Source organism: Octopus sinensis, linkage group LG25 (genome assembly GCF_006345805.1).
Source record: "Octopus sinensis linkage group LG25, ASM634580v1, whole genome shotgun sequence".
Lineage (NCBI taxonomy): Eukaryota > Metazoa > Mollusca > Cephalopoda > Octopoda > Octopodidae > Octopus > Octopus sinensis.
The window spans coordinates 18443821-18468507 of NC_043021.1; the positions used below are offsets into that span (position 1 = coordinate 18443821).

General features: G+C 38.1%; 1 protein-coding gene across 1 annotated transcript in view; it reads left to right on the plus strand.

Annotated features, from left to right (window-relative positions):
* LOC115224362 (inositol polyphosphate 5-phosphatase K) overlaps positions 1-24687 on the plus strand; it is a 113029-nt gene that overhangs the window by 53499 nt on the left and 34843 nt on the right. Inside the window, exons 6-10 of the mRNA XM_029795239.2 lie at positions 1397-1504; positions 3779-3846; positions 5314-5425; positions 9187-9296; positions 11365-11527. Of these exons, the coding sequence (XP_029651099.1) occupies positions 1397-1504; positions 3779-3846; positions 5314-5425; positions 9187-9296; positions 11365-11527 (561 nt within the window). The remainder of the gene's footprint in view (positions 1-1396; positions 1505-3778; positions 3847-5313; positions 5426-9186; positions 9297-11364; positions 11528-24687) is intronic.

Genomic DNA, 24687 nt, shown 5'->3' on the forward strand with positions numbered 1-24687 from the left:
GGATTTGGCAGATGGAAACTGAAAGAAGCCTGTCGTATACGTGTGTGTGTGTTTGTATGTCTGTGTTTGTCCCCCACCAACATCGCTTGATATGCGATGCGGGTGTGTTTACATCCCCGTAACTTAGCGGTTCGGCAAAAAGAGAACTGATAGAATAAGTACTAGGCTTACAAAGAATAAGTCCTGGAGTCGATTTGCTCGACTAAAAGTGGTGCTCCAGCATGGCCACAATCAAATGAATGAAACAAGTAAAAGAATAAAGAAAAGAAAGAAAGTAAAATATATATACATACATACACACACACAAACACGTTTATATATATATACATATGCACACACAAACATACGTTTATATACATTACATACACACACACACATATGTATATATTATTATGTAATGTTAATGTACACACACTCTTATAAATACATATAAATAGACATACACATCATCATTTACGATATAGTTATCTACACACACACACTCATGTACACTACCGTCAGAAATTAATTAGCACCCTTGATTTGCTCACCATGAAGCATGGTGGGGGTGGTCTGATGGTGTGAGGGGCGTTCAGCTACAGTGGTGTTGGGCGGCTCTATGCCGTCGAAGGCAACATCAACGCAGCAAAGTACGTTGAGATAGTACGGGATACCTCTTTGGTGGCGAGGAGTACGTGCTGGCCAGTCACCTGACCTGAACCCTATTGAGAACCTCTGGAGTCGATTGGGTAGGGATTTGAATGTGCAGCAATACAGGAACCGACACAAGCTGTTTGAGGCACTTCTTGCTGCATGAGGGGCCATCCCTGCACAGTACCTGCAGGCACTCATAGACAGCATGCCGACCCGCGTAGCAGCTGTCATTGCTGCTAAAGGAGGAGCAACAAGATATTGACTAAATTTCACGATTAATAACAATTATGTGGTGTGCTGGGATATGTTTTAATAAATTTTTGATTAAAAACGAGTTCGTTTCTGATAATAAGTTAATTAAATTAAGAAAATGTAAGAAAATGTAGAAATTTGAGAAGTGCTAATTAATTTCCGACGCAAGTGTATATATATAAATATATATATACATATAAAAAATTTATATGTATAAGCGCAGGAGTGGCTGTGTGGTAAGTAGCTTGCTTACCAACCACATGGTTCCGGGTTCAGTCCTACTGCATGGCACCTAGGGCAAGTGTCTTCTACTATAGCCTCAGGCTGCTAAAATATAAAGACCTGAATAGCAAAAAAAACCTATGCAAGAAAAAGGACTCAATACTTTTGTACCAGAGTCATTTCAGTCACTGATCAAATAAGCTGCAATCGATAAAACTTTGAGGTCCCAGTCAACCCACACACATTGTTATTGTTATTATTGTTATTGTTGTGGTTCTTCTTCTTTCAGGGCAATAAAGGTGGTGTCTGCATCAGGTTTGATGTCAATGGTATCAACATGTGTATCGTGAATTCCCACTTAGCAGCCCACAGGGACCAGACTCCGGAACGAATCATGGTAATTTGCAGTTGTTCTCCTTTACACACTGTGGCGGCAGTGGTGGTGGTGGTAGCAGCAACAGTGGCAGGGATGGGGATACTAGTTTGTGGTGTTGGTGGGTGTGATGGAGGTGCTGGGTGAAGTGATGATGGTGGTGGTGGTGGTGGTGGTAGTAGTAGTGGTATTGTGACGGTGGTGGTGGTGGTGGTAGTGGTGGTGGTGGTGGTGGTGGTGGTGGTGGTGGTAGTAGTAGCAGTAGTAGCTGTGACTGTTACGGTGACAGTGGTGGTGGTAGCTGTAAGGGTTTATTCGTGAGAAAGAAGCTGTGACTATGACCCCGAAAGGATAGGAGCAGTGGCCATGACCTTCAGAGGTCATAACTGTTTGAAGACATCGGGTCATATACAAATGTGATGAGTGACCCTGGAGGGGTGGTGGGGTGGAATGGTATACTAGCTTGTTCAAAGGAACAGAAGCTGTAATAGTAGCAGGAGAAGAGGTAAAGAGAGGACACAGCACGTCAATGAGTGACTGTTGTTGTGTGTGAAGTGAGTGAATCATTGAGGGTCAGTGCGATGACACCATTTAGATGTGTCATTAGCAGTAGTATTGCCCCATAACTGACTCTCCGTCACTTATGATGATGAGGGTCCTGGTTGACCCGATCAACCAAACAGCCTGCTCATGAAGTCAGCATGCAAATGGCTGAGAATTCCACAGACATGCGTAACCCTTAACCCTTTCGTTACCAACCTGGCTGAAACTGTCTTTTGGCTCTGTAGTACAAAGTCTTGTTTTCATAAGTTTTGAATTAAAATCTTCCACCAAACCTTATCACAATTTATGTTCCTAACACTAGTTGAATGATAACTAAGTTATTTTGCTAAATTCTTTGTTATATTTAAAGTAATTGAAAGAAACCCAGAGCATCTCAACAGAAATATGGTAACAAAAGGGTTAAAATATATAATAGAGAAACAATTCTTAACCCTTTCGATACCAACCCAGCTGAAACTGGCTCTGGCTCTGAGTACAAATGTCTTGTTTTCATAAGCTTTGAATTAAAATCTTCCACCAAACCTTGTCACAATTAATATTCCTAACACTAGGTTAATGATAATTAAGTTATTTTACTAAATTCTTTGTTATATTTTAAAGTAATTGAAAGAAACAGAGAGCATCTCAACAGAAATATGGTAACAAAAGGGTTAACAAATGATTAATTTAACCCTTTTGTTACCAACCCAGCTGAAACCGACCCTGGCTCTCTAGTACAAATGTCTTGTTTTCATAAGTTTTGAATTAAAATCTTCCACCAAAACCTTAGTCACAATTTATGTTCCTAACACTAGCTGAATGATACCAAAGTTATTTTACTAAATTCTTTGTTATATTTAAAGTAATTGAAAGAAACCCAGAGCATCTCAACAGAAATATGGTAACAAAAGGGTTAAAATATATAATAGAGAAACAATTCTTAACCCTTTCAATACCAACCCGGCTGAAACTGGCTCTGGCTCTGAGTACAAATGTCTTGTTTTCATAAGTTTTTAATTAAAATCTTCCACCAAACCTTAGTCACAATTTATGTTCCTAACACTAGCTGAATGATAACTAAGTTATTCTACTAAATTCTTTGTTATATTTAAAGTAATTGAAAGAAACACAGAACATCTCAAAAGAAATACAGTAATGAAAGGGTTAAAGTAATTCTCAAGGAGATTCAGCAGGACACAATGTAACAAGGTTAGCCCCTTTAAAATACAGGTACAATTCATTTTTGCCAGCAGAGTAGACTGGAGCAACATGAAATAAAATGTCTTGCTCAAGGACACAAAGCACTGCTGGGAATTGAACTCACGACCTTACAATTGTGAGCTGAATGCCCCTAACCACTAAGCCACACACCTTCACTTACTGTTCCACGGCGAGCTGGCAGAAACGTTAGCACGCCGGGCGAAATGCGTAGCTGTATTTCGTCTGCCGTTACGTTCTGAGTTCAAATTCTGCCGAGGTCGAGTTTGCCTTTCATCCTTTCGGGGTCGATAAATTAAGTACCAGTTGCGCACTGGTGTCGATGTAATCGACTTAATCCGTTTGTCTGTCCTTGTTTGTCCCCTCTGTGTTTAGCCCCTTGTGGGTAGTAAAAAATAGATATAGATATAACACCACCATTGTCTCCTAAATGGGAGTCATACCGTAATGTGTGTAAGTGTATATACAGGTGGGCGTAGTTGACCCCTGTATGGTTCCCTTATGTTGTTTCCATTAACCAATCTGTTGTATTTACAGGATTTAAACAGTATCCTGGAAGATCAGAAATTTAGAGATGATGATGTCAATAATATATTGGACCATGAGTGAGTTCTTTTACTCCAACACCCTCTTTTATTTATTTTCATCTCTCTGTCCGCCAGCCTCTCTCTCTCTCGTCTCTCCATCTCTCTCTCTCTCTCGTCTTTCCATCTCTCTCTCTCATCTCTCCATCTCTCTCTCTCGTCTCTCCATCTCTCTCTCTCTGTCTGTCATCCTCTCTCTTTTGTCTCCAGCTCTCTCTCTCTCTCAATCTCTCTCTCGTCTCTCCATCTCTCTCTCTTTCAATCTCTCTCGTCTCTCCATCTTTCTCTCTCAATCTCTCTCATCTCTCCATTTCTCTCTCTCTGTCTGTCATCTTCTCTCTCTCGTCTCTCCATCTCTCTCTCGTCTCTCCATCTCTCTCTCTCTCATCTCTCCATCTCTCTCTCTCTCGTCTCTCCATCTCTCTCTCTCTCTCGTCTCTCCATCTCTCTCTTGTCTCTCCACCTCTCTCTCTCCCTGTGTATTGCTTCTCTCTTTTTTTTACACTCATTATTTTATATCATTATCTTTTATATTTTGTTGTTTGGCAGACTGAGTTACAGAAATCTACAATCTATGATTTACAGTGTGTGTGTGTGTATCTGTGTACATTAGTGTCTGTCTGTGTAAGAGTGATTCTATATATATATATATATATGTGTGTGTGTGTGTGTGTAGTGAGAGAGAGAGAGAATAACACTCGTACACATATGATGGTTCATATTGTATGTATAAAACACACACACACACACATTGAGAAAAATTGACATTTGACACTTTTGGCTTATGTCATTCACATTTATACACACCTGCATTTATACACACATACTTTTATACACACATACCTTTATACACACCTGCATTTATACACACATACTTTTATACACACCTGCATTTATACACACATACTTTTATACACACATACCTTTATACACACCTGCATTTATACACACATACTTTTATACACACCTGCATTTATACACACATACTTTTATACACACATACCTTTATACACACCTGCATTTATACACACATACTTTTATACACACCTGCATTTATACACACATACTTTTATATACTCAGCTGTAAGGTTGTAAGGAAAAAGACCATGCTTCCTTCAACACCCTTTTCACAACCATTCATCCTTTAAATCTTGTCAAAGTCTTGTGGATTATCATTGTCCCAGACACCACAGTCACCTGTATGGATTTTAGATTCTTCCCCCATGAATCCAACTTCAGTAATCCTTTAATCCAGGCAGGTTGGAACACCTGTTTGTAATATTTATCCTGTCATTCCCATAAAAATGTTTCTAAATCTAAAAAGTGTATTTTGGCGGCTGGATTATCAGGATCTTTATCCATATCCATCGATATCCACGTTCTCTTGTGTTTTCCTGATTACATTAATGCCGAGTGTGTATGTAGAGCAGTGCCACAGAAACCAGCATTTGTTCCATTAATCTTCACGACTTTGTCTTTTCTCCTCAGTTATGTATTGTGGCTGGGCGACCTCAACTTCCGGCTGGATGACCTGCCCCGTGAAGAAGTGTTGACACGAATCAAAGAGAAAGATTACAGCTATTTATTACATTATGACCAAGTAAGTGTTGTGACCACATTCTGTTTATTTACACACAGACACACACACGTACAGGTGGTGAGCTGGCAGAGTGATTAATGTGTGGGGCAGTATTTGTTCCAATTTTTAAGCCCTGTGATGAAAAGGATGACCCCAAAAGGATGAAAAGCAAAGTCGACCTCTGCAGAATTTGAACCCAGAATGTAAAGACAGATGAAATACCTATTTCTTTATTACCCACAAGGGGCTAAACACAGAGGGGAGAAACAAGGACAGACATAGGTATTAAGTCGATTACATCGACCCCAGTGCGTAACTGGTACTTAATTTATCGACCCCGAAAAGATGAAAGGCAAAGTCGACCTCGACGGAATTTGAACTCAGAACGTAACGGCGGACGAAATACGGCTACGCATTTCGCCGACGTGCTTACGTTTCTGTCAGCTCACCGCCTTGTGACCACATTCTGTTTATTTATACTCACACGCACACACACACACACACACACACACACACACACACACGTGGTGAGCTGGCGGAGTGATTAATGTGTGGGGCAGTATTTGTTCCAATTTTTAAGCCCTGGGATGAAAAGGATGATCCCAAAAGGATGAAAAGCAAAGTCGACCTCTGCAGAATTTGAACCCAGAATGTAAAGACAGATGAAATACCACTGAGCATTTCGCTCAGTGTGCTACCAACTCTGCCAGCTTGCTGCCTTCTATTTCTATTCACTGTACCTATTGCTCAACTGCATTTGTGACATATGAAGCTTGCATTTTTCTGGTAATCTGCTTGGAATTCCATTGTGGAAGCACTCCGTCGGTTACGACAATGAGGGTTCCGGTTGATCCGAATCAACGGAACAGCCTGCTCGTGAAATTAACGTGTAAGTGGCTGAGCACTCCACAGACACGTGTACCCTTAACGTAGTCCTCGGGGATATTCAGCGTGACACAGAGAGTGACAAGGCCGGCCCTTTGAAATACAGGTACAACAGAAACAGGAAGTAAGAGTGAGAGAAAGTTGTGGTGAAAGAGTACAGCAGGGATCACCACCATCCCTGCCGGAGCCTCGTGGAGCTTTTAGGTGTTTTCGCTCAATAAACACTCACAACGCCTGGTCTGGGAATTGAAACCGCGATCCTATGACCGCGAGTCCACTGCCCTAACCACTGGGCCATTGCGCCTCCGCTGTGGAATTCCATTACACCTCTTGTGTTTCCAGTCTTATATTAGGCACAGTGTATGGAGTTTGTACCTGCTTCTTTTCTGCATATTCTGCAAGGTCATCTCTCTGAAGGTTCCAGGGCCCTGTCTTCTTACCTATTCACTAAAACCTTCACTTTTGCTGAGTTTCTAGGTTTTATTTTCCTTCATTCCAGGTTTTGCTTTTACATCTGGAATCCCTTCTCTAATTCCCATATAGATTCAGTTATGAGAACTAGATCATCGACATATAAGACTCCCCATGTACAGCCAGTCTTATGCTCCTCTGTGATGCCCTATAGAACTATGATGAATTGGAAGGGGCTGAGGACTAAGGCTTGATGTACTCCACCCCTCACACACAGTTCCTCACTCAAGCCATTGTTGAGTCTCACTTTACTTGCTGTGTCTTTGCTCATTGGCTTGTACAGCTCTCACTGGCCATTCATCAATGTCGAGTCTTCCTACTGACCACTAGACTACTGGATGTGGTACTCTGTCAAACACCTCTCCAAGTCGACGAAAGTTAGCAGTAATGGTTTACTCTGAACCAAGTATTTCTCTTGCAGTTGTCTCACTAAGAAGATTGCATCTGTGGTACTTCTGATGAGTATGAAACCAAACTGCATCTCCTCTCCTTCTATCTTGTCCTGAATCAGTTATGCTGTGATTCTCTCTTTTACTTTCATAACCTGATCCTTTGCTTTCTTTATAGTTGCTCCTCTCTAACACATCTCCTTTGCCTTTGTAGCAGTTTGCAAGGACTCCTTTAATGTTAGTCATTGAGTACAACTCCCTTTGTATATCTTAATCAAATAATCTGGGTGGTAATCCTGTACCCTACCTCACCAAATATTTTGAGCATCTCCACAACAACCCCTGATGGACCCTGCTGCTTTCCCTTTCTTCATGTCCTTAATTGCTTTATCTCTCATACTGATGTCAACTTGAATTACTGGTCCCGATGTTGGGTCAGCATAAGGCACCCCCATTTTATCCCATCCATTCCCCACATTCAACAGCTTCTCTTATTAGCACCTCCATACCACTTTCTTGTCTTCTATATCAATAAGGAGTTTGCTTTCATCATTTGGAACACACTTCTCGCCAGTGACATTCTGGTTCTCCTTCTCTCCCGCACATTGTCTCATAATCCTGAACACCTCATGTCTCGGATCTCCTGGTTGAAAGACATGTACAAGTCTCTTTCTCTCTGCCTCACCCTCAGCCAAGTATACCCGTTGCCTAGCTGTTCTTCTAGCCCTTTGACAAATGGTCTCTGCTGCCGCCTTCCTTTCAGATTTTCCACACTTGTCTCTTAGCCCTTACTGCCCTGTCAACCATATTGTTCCACCATCATCTTCCTTTCTTCTTGATTGGGACTTTCCTCCAGTCACATGACTGGTCTGTATCCCTAAGCAGGTTATTTCATAGAAATCCCCAGATTTCATCTGTGCTACGCATTTCTAAATCTCCTTCCCTACAGTCATATGGTTATATGCATTCGTTGGAATTTCTCTAAATCTCTTCCCAATTGCACAGGATCTTTTAGTTTGCATACATATTGTCAGCATCATCATTTAAAGTCTGCTTTCCATGCTAGCATGGGTGTATATATTATATATATATATATAATAAATATTAGGGAATAAATCCAAATTTACAGGGAAAAAAATCAGATTTAGGATTAAATCCAATTTTATAGTAAAATATTATATAATATTAATTAGAGACAAAACCACTATTTTGCAAAACAAACAAGGAAAGACTTAATCAATACATAAAATTTTAATAAATTTTACTTTTTATTAAAATTTTATGTATTGATTAAGTCTTTCCTTGTTTGTTTTGCAAAATATGGTTTTGTCTCTAATTAATATTATATATATATATATATATATATATATATATATATATATATATCATTTAATAATGAGAGGATAAATTGAATATTAATTTAATTAATATCAATTTAAAACCAGTAGCCTAGCATACAAAAATCTGAAAAATCAGAGAAAATTCTAATACATGTGTATATTTGAAGGGCAAAACCACTAGGTGGTCAGCCGTATGCTAGAAGTAGATCACCTACAATCAAACTACAAAGAAAGGAATGTTCTCTAGAGGAAAATTCAGTGGACACCAGAACAATATGCGGGCAAGACAGATGAAATTAAATAAAAAACCAGAATTACTCACAGACCGGCAGTTTCGCCTATTAACGAATGAATCATTTATGATCTACTTCTAGCATACGGCTGACCACCTAGTGGTTTTGCCCTTCAAATATACACATACATATATATATAGGTATGTGCATGTGTATACGTGTGAGAGAGGCACGAACATGGCTGTGTGTTAAGAAGTTTGCTTCCCAACCACATGGTTCTGTGTTCAGTCCCACTGCATGGCACCTTGGGCAATTGCCTTCTACTATAGCCTCTGGTCGACCACAGCTTTGTGAGTGGATTTGGTAGATGTGTGTGTGTCTGTGTGTTATTATAAAACAACACAAACAAAAGATAAACAATTAATGACGTAATAAATTTTCCTGTGTAAATCCATTTTTTTCAGTTGAACAAGACCAGAAGCCAGGGCCTTGCTTTTGTTGATTTCAAAGAGGGGCCAATCAACTTCCCCCCTACCTACAAATTTGATGTGGAGTCTGAAATCTATGATACCAGGTAGGTTTCTTTTCCTGCAATTTCTGTCAGGTTTTTTCTTATACCTGTTTGTGTGTGTATATAGTTGTATGTAAGTATGTGTGTATGTGTGTTACATATATATATATATGTATGTATGTATAAAAAGTATATATAAAAATACAAAATGGGTCAAGAACGCAAAACATTCAAATAGACGACACAAAAAACGGACGGGTCATTTGAAGCCTCTAATCTTCAGTCAAGAACCGGATCATCCTCGCAATTTTGGCTGATAAATCTTGAGATTACTCCGATGTATATATATATCTGGAAAGAGAGAGATGTATCAAGAGAGAGAGAGAGAGAGTGAGATGGATAAATTGATAGGCTTTGCAATGTGGTTAAAATCTTTGCCCTGCAGCCAGGGGTTCTGGGTTCAACTTTGTGCGTGTCTTTGATTATAGCTTCAGGTTGTGCATGTAATTTGATTGATGAACCTTTCTGGAAGCCAATTGTGTGTGTGTGTGTTGACAGATTGTGTAAACCAATAGACAGGTTGCCGAGTACAAAAGTATCCTTGTGGTGTTTGTCCCACCAAAGTTATACAGATGCTCCCTGCCAGTCTTGTTATCATAAATGTAGTGAACCAGTGGTTGTTCTGTTACAAACTTGTGGACAGAAGAAAAGAAAGGGTGGGGGGGGGAGGTCCCAGTCCCCCCCCACTACTAAGAGGAAGTGTTTAGGAGGGGATGGTGGAGGTGGGTGGCTGTATGCCAGGTGTTGGAAGGCAGCGAGTTGGCAGAAACGTTAGCATGCCGGGCGAAATGTGTGGCCGTATTTTGTCTGCCATTACGTTCTGAGTTCAAATTCCGCAGAGGTCGACTTTGCCTTTCATCCTTCCGGGGTCGATTAAATAAGTACCAGTTATGCACTGGGGTCGATGCAATCGACTTAATCCGTTTATCTGTCCTTGATTGTCCTCTCTGTGTTTAGCCCCTTGTGGGCAGTAAAGAAATAGGTATTTCGTCTGCCGCTACGTTCTGAGTTCAAATTCCGCCGAGGTTGACTTTGCCTTTCATCCTTCCGGGGTCGATTAAATAAGTACCAGTTACGCACTGGGGTCGATATAATCGACTTAATCCGTTTGTCTGTCCTTGATTGTCCTCTCTGTGTTTAGCCCCTTGTGGGTAGTAAAGAAATATGTGTTGGAAGGCTGAAGGACAAGCAAAGGGCTGTTTGTTATAAGAGAAGATATATAGCTGAAGGAGATAAGAGAAAGGAAGTGTGTGGGTGTGTGTGTGATGATTATGAAGACAGAGAGTGTTTGGTTGATGATGATCAGAGAAAGACTGTAGGAGATAGATGAATAGTGTGATTGGCAATTAGAAAAACCGGTGATGTTCAGTTGAGGTTCAGCCTTGGAGCAGCCTTGAAACAGTGGACCTGTTATCCATGACCACCCTGCATGTAGGTGGGTGGGTAATAGCTAAGGGGTTAGTAGGTAGGTTGCTAGAAAACACCTTCACTCTGCCCTGGTCCAGCCAGCTAACCATCGGTCGCACTGCATGGAACCTTGGACAAGTTTCTTCTACTATAGCCTCTGTTCAACCAAAGCCTTGAGAGTGGATTTTGGTAGATGGAAACTGAAAGAAGCCCATCGTGTGTGTGTGTATGTGTATCTATGTGTGTATGTCTTTGTGTCTGTGTTTGTCCCCCCCATCTCCACTTGACAACCGGTGTTAGTGTATTTACATCCCCGTAACTTAGCAATTTGGCAAAAGGGACAATAGAATAAGTACTAGGCTCAAGAAACAAGTCCTGGGGTCGATTTGTTCAACTAAAACCATTCAAGGCAGTGCTCCAGCGTGGCCACAGTCAAATGACTGAAACAGGTAAAAGAATAAAAGAATGTATTGTTATTGTTGGTGTTAGAGGTTATGATGGTGATGTTGGTATTGTTTGATGCCAGTACAGTGGTGGTGGTCATGGAACACTCTGTTTTAATATATTGTCTCTTTCTTCTTGTTTTTTCTCTCTCTCTCTCTCTCCCTCTCTTTCTTCTTTCCCTATACATCACCACTGCCACCACCACCTGCTCCTTTTCCAGTGAGAAGCAACGCGTCCCTGCTTGGTGCGACAGAATACTCTGGTTGGCCCACGACGACAGCTACGAAGGCGTGCATCTCGACGTGAAGCAGCTGCACTATAAACACCACCCCAGCTACAAGACCAGTGACCACCGGCCAGTTACATCTCTGTTTGAGGTCAAGGTAAGAGATATGGAGACAATGAAACCATGGACTAACTTTCTCTTGAACCGACCTTTTGCTTCCAACTACGCTAACTAACAAACTGACCGCATCACCCTCCTGGGACATGGTACCACCCCATATCATGCACACACACACATACATTCCTTACCTGCTCTTCCTCTGTGATACTTCACATAACACCTCACCTCACTATACCTTACCTCACCACATAATATCAATGAAATTTCACACCAACCCTTGTTACCACCACCACCATCAACCCTTGCCACCACCACCTCCAACCCTCGTCACCACCACCCCTACCAGACATCCTCTTTTTGTTCCCTCCCTCTCCACTGCATTCTACCCCAAATAATTGGGAAGTGTTATGTCTAAGCCCCACCCTTGACTGTCATGTAACTGGATACCCTCCACCACTTCTACCCTGTCTTATCTGTTCTCTCCTTCTAATGATGTAACCCCCCCCCCGTGTCCCAGAAGGGGATCCTCCCCCACCACCTCCATCACTACCATACCAGTATCTGTCCTGTCTTCATAAGTCATTCAGTCAGTTCCCCAGGAAACTATACCACCACTACCACCAATCATATGACCCCGGTGCCCTATCAGTGAATATTATTCCTCCTCTCTGTCTGTCTGTCTGTCTGTCTCTCATTCTCCTCACCTTCTCGCCGCCTCCCCCACCGTTACTGATGGGTGGAGACAGAAACGAAAAAATTTGTGCTAAAAAACACATCACAATGTAAATTAGTTGCTATTTGGCAGGAGGGAGGTGGGAATGGTGGAGATGGTGAAGGGGGTCCCTTGTAAATTATAGGTAATTCTGAACCCCCCCCACGTCTATCTATGATTGCTCATGACTGTGATGAAGATGATGATGATGGTGGTGGTAGTGAAAAGGGCAGAAGAAGAAGAAGAAACAATATTCCATGTGAAACCCTAAACTTCTTCCTAACACACAACAATAACTACAAAACATTTAAGTCAGTACCATGGCTGTGGTGGGGAACGGTGGGGTCTCTCTATTTCATTTTTTTGTAACCCAATCTGAGCTTTTGGGAAACAAAGGTTCACCATCCAGTTTTTACATATCCTGTCTAAAGCCACTCTATTTATTTTACCTCCAAGATTAGTCTGTGAAGTGCATGAACAGCTCAACACGTCATCTACAATCACTTATAATGTAGATGCATATGTGAACACCTTGCCTCTGCTATACCAGTTTGGCAGTTCAGTGCTAGGTGTACCGGTAACACACACACACACACACACATTATATGGCCACAGGCAAGTCTTGTGATGCAAACACGAAAATAGAACACAAAACACGAATATATATAAGATCTTTTACTTGCTTCACTCATTTGACTGTGGCCATGCTGGAGCATCTCCTTGAAGAATTTTAGTCGAAAAATTCGACCTATTGATTTTTGTTAAAGCTTGGTACTTATTTTATCGGTCTCTTTTGCTGAACTGATAAGTCACAGAGACGTAAACACACCAACACCTACACACACATGTAAATATATATATATATATATGCAATGAGCCTCTTTTAGTTTCCATCTATCAAATCCGTTCACAAGCCTTTTGTTGGCCTGAGGCTATAGAAGACACTTGTCCAAGGTGCCAAGCAGCAAGATTGAACCCAGAACCATGTGTTGGGTTCAATCCTTTCTTTCCAGAGATATGCCCGTGTCTATATATATTATATATATATATATATATATATATATATAATATATATATATAATATATATATAGGGTTTTTTTTATTATAATCGGCAGAAGTTACAGAGTGACTCGAGGGCCAAGAGTTTCATCTGTTGGTGCTTACCAAACATGACCGTGTGGTCGAGAAATTTCTGGTTCAGTCCTATTGTGAAACACCTTGACTGTCCTGAACCTGCTGGAGGATGAACTCAACCATTTCTGATAATGGCCACGGAGGACGTATCCTTCCTTTTTTTCAACCCTTCAACATGAAGCAACCTGCGATATTTAAGTAGATCTTCAAGTTGTTGTGGTTCTGGTAAGGGTTTCATCTCATTGGACCTTTTCAGTTTCTTTCACTGACACATACACAAGAGACAGACAAATACATACACATATACATACTTATATGCAAACATACATATATATATACATGCATGCATGCATACATACATATATACATACTTATATGCATACATATATAATAGATATTATATATATATATATATATATATATATATATATATATATATATATATATACATACATGCATGCATGCATACTTACAAATACATACATATATACATACTTATATGCATATATAGATATATGCATACATGCATGCATACATAAAAATACATACATATATGCATACATATATACATACTTATATGCATACACACACACACACACACACTATATATATATATATTATATATATATATATATATATATACATATATATATACTTATATGCATACATATATATACATGCATGCATGCATACACACAAATACATACACATATGCGTACATATGTACATATATATATACATACATACACACTTATATGCATACATACTTACATATATGTATGCATACATGCACATACATACATGCATACACATACATGCATTTCATATAAACATGCATATGTGCATACATACATAGATGCACGCATATAACAGATGCAACCTGTAAGTAGATCTGTGAAAATATGCAAAACTTTTTCCGAGTTGAACACGTGACATTGATTTTGTTAATTGCATTCCGACAATGGAGCTTTGTATCTTTGTCAGAAATCTGATCCTTCTTTACAGGAAGGCTTTGAATAATTCAAAATAGAAGAGCGGACACACACACACACGGACACACGGACACACACATTTTTTGAAAATACTAAGGCAGTTATATTTAATTAAGCCACATGTGTTCAGATTCCTCCCTGTAATATATTTCCTCCCACCAAGGGCCGGTCTAACTGGGAATCGCAATCACAATACCATTCTTTCTCTATTTCTTTTTCACCTCATTTTTTTGTTTTCTTTTTTCCTCGCTTCTTAATACTAATTTATGTTTTGCCATACTTCCCTGTCACCAAATGGCCCAGCTGGAGCACACTTTGTTTACTAAAATCACTGCTGTATGTAGATATTGTGCCTTGACTGTGATACTAACATCTTTTTGGAACATTTTTCCAACAACTTTATACACACCATGTAGCCATTATATAGTCATGTTTATACATACATTCTTACATATATATATATATACAAATATATACATATAATATTTGTATATATATATATATACTCAGTAGCTGTTATACTGTCATTTGTTTATACATATACCACAGGTGTTACCATGTATATATGTATGTGTGTGTATATATATTTATATATATATATATATATATTCCATCTTCTAGGGTTTTTTACCCATATTTCAAGGGTGTTTTCACAGCTATCATACATTCGAAATTCACTTTATTCTATACACACACACACACACGCACACACACACATGTATATTGATTATAATCATTATAATCCGTTCACAAGCCTTTTGTTGGCCTGAGGCTATAGAAGACACTTGTCCAAGGTGCCATTATAATGATTATAATGAATGGGAAAAATAGCGTTCTATACCTGTTGTTGAATATAATTAATTGTTTTAAATATATATATATACATACATATATATATATATATCTGTGTGTGTTGTTACTCTAAGTTTCTCCAGGTACACAACTCCTTCCTTTGATGGTAAATATTGAATTTCATCGTCCGAAGAAGTGGTTGTGTTTTGTAGATCTTAGAATAAAGACATATCTTACATCATCCAGATAAGTTCATACACACACACACATTCATTTATATATACATATGTATATACACACACATGTACACACATACATACACACACATTCATTCATTTATATATACATATGTATACACACACAAACCCGTATATACACACACATGTACACACATACATACACACACATTCATTCATTTATATATACATATGTATACACACACAAACCCGTATATACACACACATGTACACACATACATACACACACATTCATTCATTTATATATACATATGTATACACACACAAACCCGTATATACACACACATGTACACACATTCATTTATATATACATATGTATACACACACAAACTCGTATATACACACCCATGTACACACACACATACATACACACACACATATCCATTGAAGAGAAGACAAAAGAAAATTCTTTAACACATCTAAAGACTTTTCCTTGTCTTCTCCTTTTTTTGGGGTTATTTTTTCTCTTTGTGAAACCCTTTTTACGGTGTAACTGTTTTGAAACTTGGATATTCTACACCTGAGGAATTCCAAGTTTGGCCTGGGACCCGACAGTGTTGGAAGCACCATATTCGGGTTGAGTGCTTCTCTGGAAATACCCCAACTTGACACCCTACCTCTTTCTCTCTCTCTCTCTCTCTCACACACACACACACACACACACACACACACACATATATATTTATATACACACCCACATATTTATATACACACACACACACACATATTTATATATATACACACACACACACACACATATATTTATATACACACCCACATACACATATATTTATATACACACCCAAATATTTATATACACACACATACACATATATTTATATACACAACTACATATTTATATACACACATATTTATATATATACACACACACACACACATATATTTATATACACACCCACATATTTATATACACACACACATATTTATATATATACACACACACATATATATATTTATATACACACCCACATATTTATACACACACACACACACACACACATTTATATATATACACACACACATATATATTTATATACACACACCCACATATTTATATACACACACACATATTTATATATATACACACACACATATATATATTTATATACACACCCACATATTTATATACACACACACACACATATTTATATATATACACACACACATATATTTATATACACACATACATATTTATATACACACACACACACACATATTTATATACACACACCCACATATTTATATTACACACACACATACACATATATTTATATACACACCCACATGTTTATATACACACACACATATTTATATATACACACACACACACGCATATATATTTATATACACACACACATATTTATATACACACACACATATTTATATACACACACATATTTATATATATACACACACACACACATATATTTATATACACACCCACATATTTATATACACACACACATATTATATATATACACACACACACATATTTATATACACACACACATATTTATATACACACACACATATTTATATATACACACACACACATATTTATATACACACCCACATATTTATATACACACACATATTTATATATACACACACACACATTTATATACACACACACATATTTATATACACACACACATATTTATATATACACACACACATATATATTTATATACACACCCACACATATTTATATACACACACACATATTTATATACACACACACATATTTATATATACACACACACATATATATTTATATACACACCCACACATATTTATATACACACACACACATACACATGCACATACATGCATCCACGGTGAACTCTTCCGTTGTAGACAAAAAGGTAAGGGTGCCCCGCAGTTCCTCGTTTGAACCACCTGCCCAGGTGATTCGTTTTATAGTGATCAGATTTCCATGCTGCACATTAGCTCATTCCCTCCATCAAATCGACATTGCCCCAGCAGGGACACGGCATGTGTGTCACATGCCAGATGTCAAAGTGATCACAGAGCTATGTGGCATGAAGTGTCTTGCTCAAGAACACAATGCACCACCCGGTGAGAGAATTGAAACTACCGTTTCATGATTGTGGGTGCAATGCCCTGACCACTAGGCTACTTGCCCACACACACACACACACACACACATACACACACTTACATACATATGCATACATAATACACATATACATATATATATAAGCACACCTACTCATGATATTTCTACCTGTTTCATATTTCCTAATGTATAAACAAGGTGTTGCATCTCTGAAGCACAACTACTTTGTTTTATAAAATAATATTATTATTATTATAATAATAATGCTGAAGCCTACCATATAATAATAATAATAATGTTCATCACACTTTTTGCTTATTGATCCCTGGTATGGCTCTGGTGTTCTGCGATTTCTCTCTATTTTGCTATCGTTTCAACAATATTCCTCATGTGACAATCTCTGTCTTAATTATTTTATTTTCTACATTTTTTTGCAACACATTGTGAGAGAACTGAATTTTACAGAGATTTGTTCCTTTTTTTTATGATATTGTGGAGTTGCTTTGAGAGAGAGAGAGATTTAGCTGTTATTACTAGTAGATCAAGAGACCACATAGAAGCTTTTATATTGAGCAACAGCACATGAGTTGTTGTTGGTTGTTGTCCGCCTCATTTCAGTGTTGATTCAGCAGGCATATGGTCAAAGACGGTCTAGTCTTTTACAGTGGAACCTCAGTTTTCCTATTTAATTTGTTTCTGGTAGCTGTTCATCACCTGAAATGATTGTAGACCAAAGCTATTTTTCCCTTAGAAAATTCAAGAGAATACACAGCGAATTCGGGTAGGGACGTGCACTGAAGGAAAACTAGGTCCCCAACCGATACTTTCCTGCTTATACTCCCAACATGTCACCAACCATTGGTTGCCAATTTGCTTGTTTGGTACTTGAGAATCCGTTTGTCACCTGAAGCATTTTATATTCTAGAAATTGTTCATAAGAGGCTTTCGTAAACTAAGGCCCCACTGTAAATATGATATACTAAAAGGGTAGACTGGAGAGCAACAGGCATTGGATTAGGGTATCACACATTTATACACATTCACCAATGTAGGGAGAAACACCTGCATGTAAAGGAGTGTAATTACACGTCTCCTTTTATGATCAAAAGCAACGACAATCTGGTCTTTTAAAGAGATTTTAAATATCTATCTGTCTACCTATATATATGTGTGTGTGTGTGTATATATGTATGTGTATGTGTGTGTATATATATATATATATATACGTATATGTATGTATGTATATATTGGACTACATTGTTCAGTGTGTCCCTTCTTCTTGTTAGGGTGTAATTCAAAGGAGATCCCACTGATATTTCTTGCTGGAGGTTCGTTATTGTCTTACTGGTATTGTGTTGCAGTGTTGTGTTGTTTATATTGGTGTGTGTGTGTATATATATATATATATTATATATATATATATATATTATATATATATATATATATATACGTATATGTATGTATGTATATATTGGACTACATTGTTCAGTGTGTCCCTTCTTCTTGTTAGGGTGTAATTCAAAGGAGATCCCACTGATATTTCTTGCTGGAGGTTCGTTATTGTCTTACTGGTATTGTGTTGCAGTGTTGTGTTGTTTATATTGGTGTGTGTGTGTATATATATACATATATATATATATATATATATATATATACATATATATATGTATGTATATGTATTTAAAAGTCTTTGCAAAAATTGGGGGAAAAATAAAATGCCACAAACCTTTTTAGAAAGAAGGTTTTTTTATTGTGTGTAAGTGCTTTCATTATATTCATGTCTGTATATCTTCATGGCACTCTCTCTCTCTCTCTTTCTCTCTCTCTCTCTCTCTTTTCCATTATTGCTTCTTGTAACACCCTCCCACCCAGTCACTCTGTCTTCCTATCATACTCTTACTTCTTTCTCCCTTCCTCCCTTTTTCATCTTCTACAATCACCCCACCCCCATCCTTCTGTCCACCGGCTGTCTCGGTTGTGTTACCCTGAATGAATGGAGTCAGTATAGAATAGTGAGGACTCCCTAGTGTCACGGGCCACAGACTAACTTCACTAGGGCTGGTACCAGGAATAAAGCCACGCAATGCCTCTTGTAATGTGTTTGGCAAATGAGTGAAGACACTGTAGGCAGAGGGGTCCCTTTATTCTTATCAAGGACATGACACCCTGTCTGGCTCCAGGGCCTTGATAAAGTGCATCCATTGCACTATGAAAAGTGGCTGGTTTTAGGACGGGTGTCTGGCCATAGAAGACATGCCAGAAACATAGGGTTGGTGAGGTGAGTTGCAGGTCAGGTGCTGGGGATCAATGGGGTTGGCTTGTGCCCTCATCTCAAAATTGCAGACCTTAAGCCCTGTCAAATGCTGAGGGTCAGTGTGATCAACTTGTCCTCTCATCTCAAAATTTCTGACCTTGAGTCCTGGGGTTTCATTTATGTGTTAAATGTTGTGATTTGAGCCCCTTATATGCCATGGAAATTGGATTAAACTCTGGCCTTATGAGTCCGAGGGTCATTTTATCTTTTACTTGTTTCAGTCATTAGACTGTGGCCATGCTGGGGCACTTACCTTGAAGAACTTTAGTCAAACGAATTGAGTACTTATTATTATAAAGCCTGGGGCTTATTCTATCAGCGTCTTTTGCTGAACTTCTAAGCTATGGGGATATAAACACACCAATACTAGTCATCAAGTGGTGGGATGGGGGGGGGCAACTACATACATAATCACACACACACATGTGTATATGTATGTCCAATATATATATATATATACACTCTCGGAGTGGTTGGCATTAGGAAGGGCATCCAGCTGTAGAAACTCTGCCAGATCAGACTGGAGCCTGGTGCAGCCATCTGGCTCGCCAGCCCTCAGTCAAAATCGTCCAACCCATGCTAGCATGGAAAGCGGACGTTAAACGATGTTGATGATGATAATGATGATATATATACACACATGATGGGCTTCTTTCAGTTTCCATCTACCAAATCCACTCACAAGCCTTTGGCTGGCCAGAGGCTATAGTAGAGGACACTTGCTCAAGTTGCCACGCAGTGGGACTGAAACCAGAACCATGCGGTTGGGAAGCAAATTTATTACCACACGGCCACGCAAGAAAAACAAAAGCCGTGGTCCTCATACACTCATGCAGGTGCGTACTAACAGCGAACAAGGACTGACTATGGGCTGTGACAACCCATCTCCTCCACACCAGTGAGGTAAGTAGGCATAAAACGGTAATGATGATGATGATGATGATTCAAGCGTATTCCAAACAAACTTTCTCTAAGTATTCTAGAAACACAATATAGACTGTTATTAAAATTTCTATACACACAATTGTGGAATTCTGTTATGGGAAAGGACATTCAGTTTTTAATATTTAATTATGGTGATCATCACGCCCTGTTTAACTACAATCACGCATCACCGATTCTGTGGGGTTTATTATGATGGCAGCTGTTAATGGTTTTCTGAAGGTCTTACAATGGTGTTTAAAAGTTTATCTGTCTACATGTGTGTGTGTGTGTGTGTGTGTGTGTGTGTGTCTATATATATATATATATAAATAGATGAGTGTACTTTTACCTTGTTAACAATTAACACGGAAAAATAAATAAATAGTTACCAGGGTAGCAAAAATCTCACAAGTAAAGAGGTTGTAACTCCTTGTTTATAAAGGTAGAAACTTCATGTTTACGTGGAATATTTTGAATAATATATGAATAAATAAATAGAGTTTAACACAGGTGTGTATATATGTATGTATGTATGTATGTATAGAGAGGTGGCCTACTGACCCACTTTGACACCCTTCCACACATTCTTCTCAACACTATTTACTAAACACTCACACACACACAGACACACACTCACCATTCACCATTATCTCATTACATGGTTTAATACCTTTTCTGCTTCACCTACCACCTCACACTCCTCTGCTCATTTCTCTTCCTCATTGATTTTCACTTCAATTCAGATCCGGTTTGCTCTGGTCGCATATTACATTTGCCTCAATATCTTGAGTATTTCTGTGAAACAATATATTTCTGTGATCAGCCAGTTCGCACACACACATCATCATCATCATCATCATTTAGTGTCCGTTTTCCATGCTAGCATGGGTTGGACGGTTCAACTGGGGTCTGTGAAGCCAGAAGGCTGCATCAGGCCCAGTCAGATCTGGCAGTGTTTCTACGGCTGGATGCCCTTCCTAACGCCAACCACTCCGCAAGTGTAGTGGGTGCTTTTTACGTGCCAGACGGAGCTGGCAAACGGCCACGAATGGATGGTGCTTTTACGTACCACCGGCACGGGGGCCAGGCGAGGCTGGCAATGGACATGAACGGATGGTGCTTTTACGTGCCACTGGCACGGAGGCCAGTCGGGGCGGCGCTGGCAACGGCCACAGCCACGAACGGATGGTGCTTTTTACGTGCCACCGACACACATATGAAATAGGGGGTGTTTTTCTATCATTCGTGTTATTTCAAAGACATCTCCGTGTTTGAGTTTATATTCAGGATTTCTCATATTTTCTTATTAATCCTTGATGTTCAGTTTAGAGTGCTCGTATTCTGAAATCCTTCTTGGTCTCATCATCAGAGTGAAATCGTGGTATTAACTGTTTAGCATTCACACCGGCCACATCCGGTCAAAATAGTTAATCTGTTTGATGTTGAAACTGGCCAGATCTGGTCTCTCACCTCAACCCTACAATGTCCATTCTAAAATTAAACAATCACAACATTGAAATCCCTAAACTACAAGATGGTGCATGATAAATTCAAACCAACATATATTTTATCAAACATTATATTTGACAGAACCACCTGAATGCCAAAGGGTTAATTGTGCACTTTGCAATTGCTCACGAGGTACTTGGTCGTGTATGTGTGTGTGTGTGTGTGTATGTATGTGTGTACATATATATATGTATGTGTATATATGTATATATATATATATATATATATATATATATATATATATATACACAGGGTGTTTAAAAAGTCTCTCTGCATGGAATTTTTTTTCGTCCTGTGCGTCACCATGGCACTACTTCAAAAGTTTTTTGGTGAACGGATTATTTTGAAGGGACTTTGGCCACCAAGTTCACCTGATTTAACACCACCAGACTTTTTTTCTAGGGAGCAAGTAAAGAATCAGTGTACAAGAAATGCCCCAAAACCATTAAATATTTACTGCGGAGAGACTTTTTGAACACCTTGTGTGTATATATATATAATGTCATTTATCTTTTACATGTTTCAGTCATCAGACTGTGGCCATGCTGGGGCACAGCCTTGAACAGTTTTTAGTCAAATGAACTGACTCCCAGTGTGATTTTTTTTTCTTTTTTTTCTTCTTGAAGTTTGATACTTATTCTATTAGTCTCTTTTGCCAAACTGCTAAGTTATGAGACATAAACAAACCAACTGATTATCAAGCAATGGTGAGAGGACAAACACAAAGGAATACACGCAAATACACAAACACATATATATGTATATACATACACACAGATATATGTATACTTATTTTTATTATAACTTTACATGAAATAAACAATATATATATATATATATATTCAACAAAATATTAAGGAATGACCCTGAATGTATCATATAGTTTGTTGAATGTATCATATAGTCTGTGACTATTTCTATTTTCTCACTTGACCGCTGGTGGCAGAAAATTTTTCTTGAATTTTTTGTTACCCTTATATTGATTGATATATATATATATATATATATATATATAATATATATATATATATATATATACACAGGGTGTTTAAAAAGTCTCTCTGCATGGAATTTTTTTTCGTCCTGTGCGTCACCATGGCACTACTTCAAAAGTTTTTTGGTGAACGGATTATTTTGAAGGGACTTTGGCCACCAAGTTCACCTGATTTAACACCACCAGACTTTTTTTCTAGGGAGCAAGTAAAGAATCAGTGTACAAGAAATGCCCCAAAACCATTAAATATTTACTGCGGAGAGACTTTTTGAACACCTTGTGTGTATATATATATAATGTCATTTATCTTTTACATGTTTCAGTCATCAGACTGTGGCCATGCTGGGGCACAGCCTTGAACAGTTTTTAGTCAAATGAACTGACTCCCAGTGTGATTTTTTTTTCTTTTTTTTCTTCTTGAAGTTTGATACTTATTCTATTAGTCTCTTTTGCCAAACTGCTAAGTTATGAGACATAAACAAACCAACTGATTATCAAGCAATGGTGAGAGGACAAACACAAAGGAATACACGCAAATACACAAACACATATATATGTATATACATACACACAGATATATGTATACTTATTTTTATTATAACTTTACATGAAATAAACAATATATATATATATATATATTCAACAAAATATTAAGGAATGACCCTGAATGTATCATATAGTTTGTTGAATGTATCATATAGTCTGTGACTATTTCTATTTTCTCACTTGACCGCTGGTGGCAGAAAATTTTTCTTGAATTTTTTGTTACCCTTATATTGATTGATATATATATATATATAATATATATATATATATATATATACACAGGGTGTTTAAAAAGTCTCTCTGCATGGAATTTTTTTTCGTCCTGTGCGTCACCATGGCACTACTTCAAAAGTTTTTTGGTGAACGGATTATTTTGAAGGGACTTTGGCCACCAAGTTCACCTGATTTAACACCACCAGACTTTTTTTCTAGGGAGCAAGTAAAGAATCAGTGTACAAGAAATGCCCCAAAACCATTAAATATTTACTGCGGAGAGACTTTTTGAACACCTTGTGTGTATATATATATAATGTCATTTATCTTTTACATGTTTCAGTCATCAGACTGGCCATGCTGGGGCACAGCCTTGAACAGTTTTTAGTCAAATGAACTGACTCCCAGTGTGATTTTTTTTTCTTTTTTTTCTTCTTGAAGTTTGATACTTATTCTATTAGTCTCTTTTGCCAAACTGCTAAGTTATGAGACATAACAAAAACCAACTGATTATCAAGCAATGGTGAGAGGACAAACACAAAGGAATACACGCAAATACACAAACACATATATATGTATATACATACACACAGATATATGTATACTTATTTTTATTATAACTTTACATGAAATAAACAATATATATATATATATATATTCAACAAAATATTAAGGAATGACCCTGAATGTATCATATAGTTTGTTGAA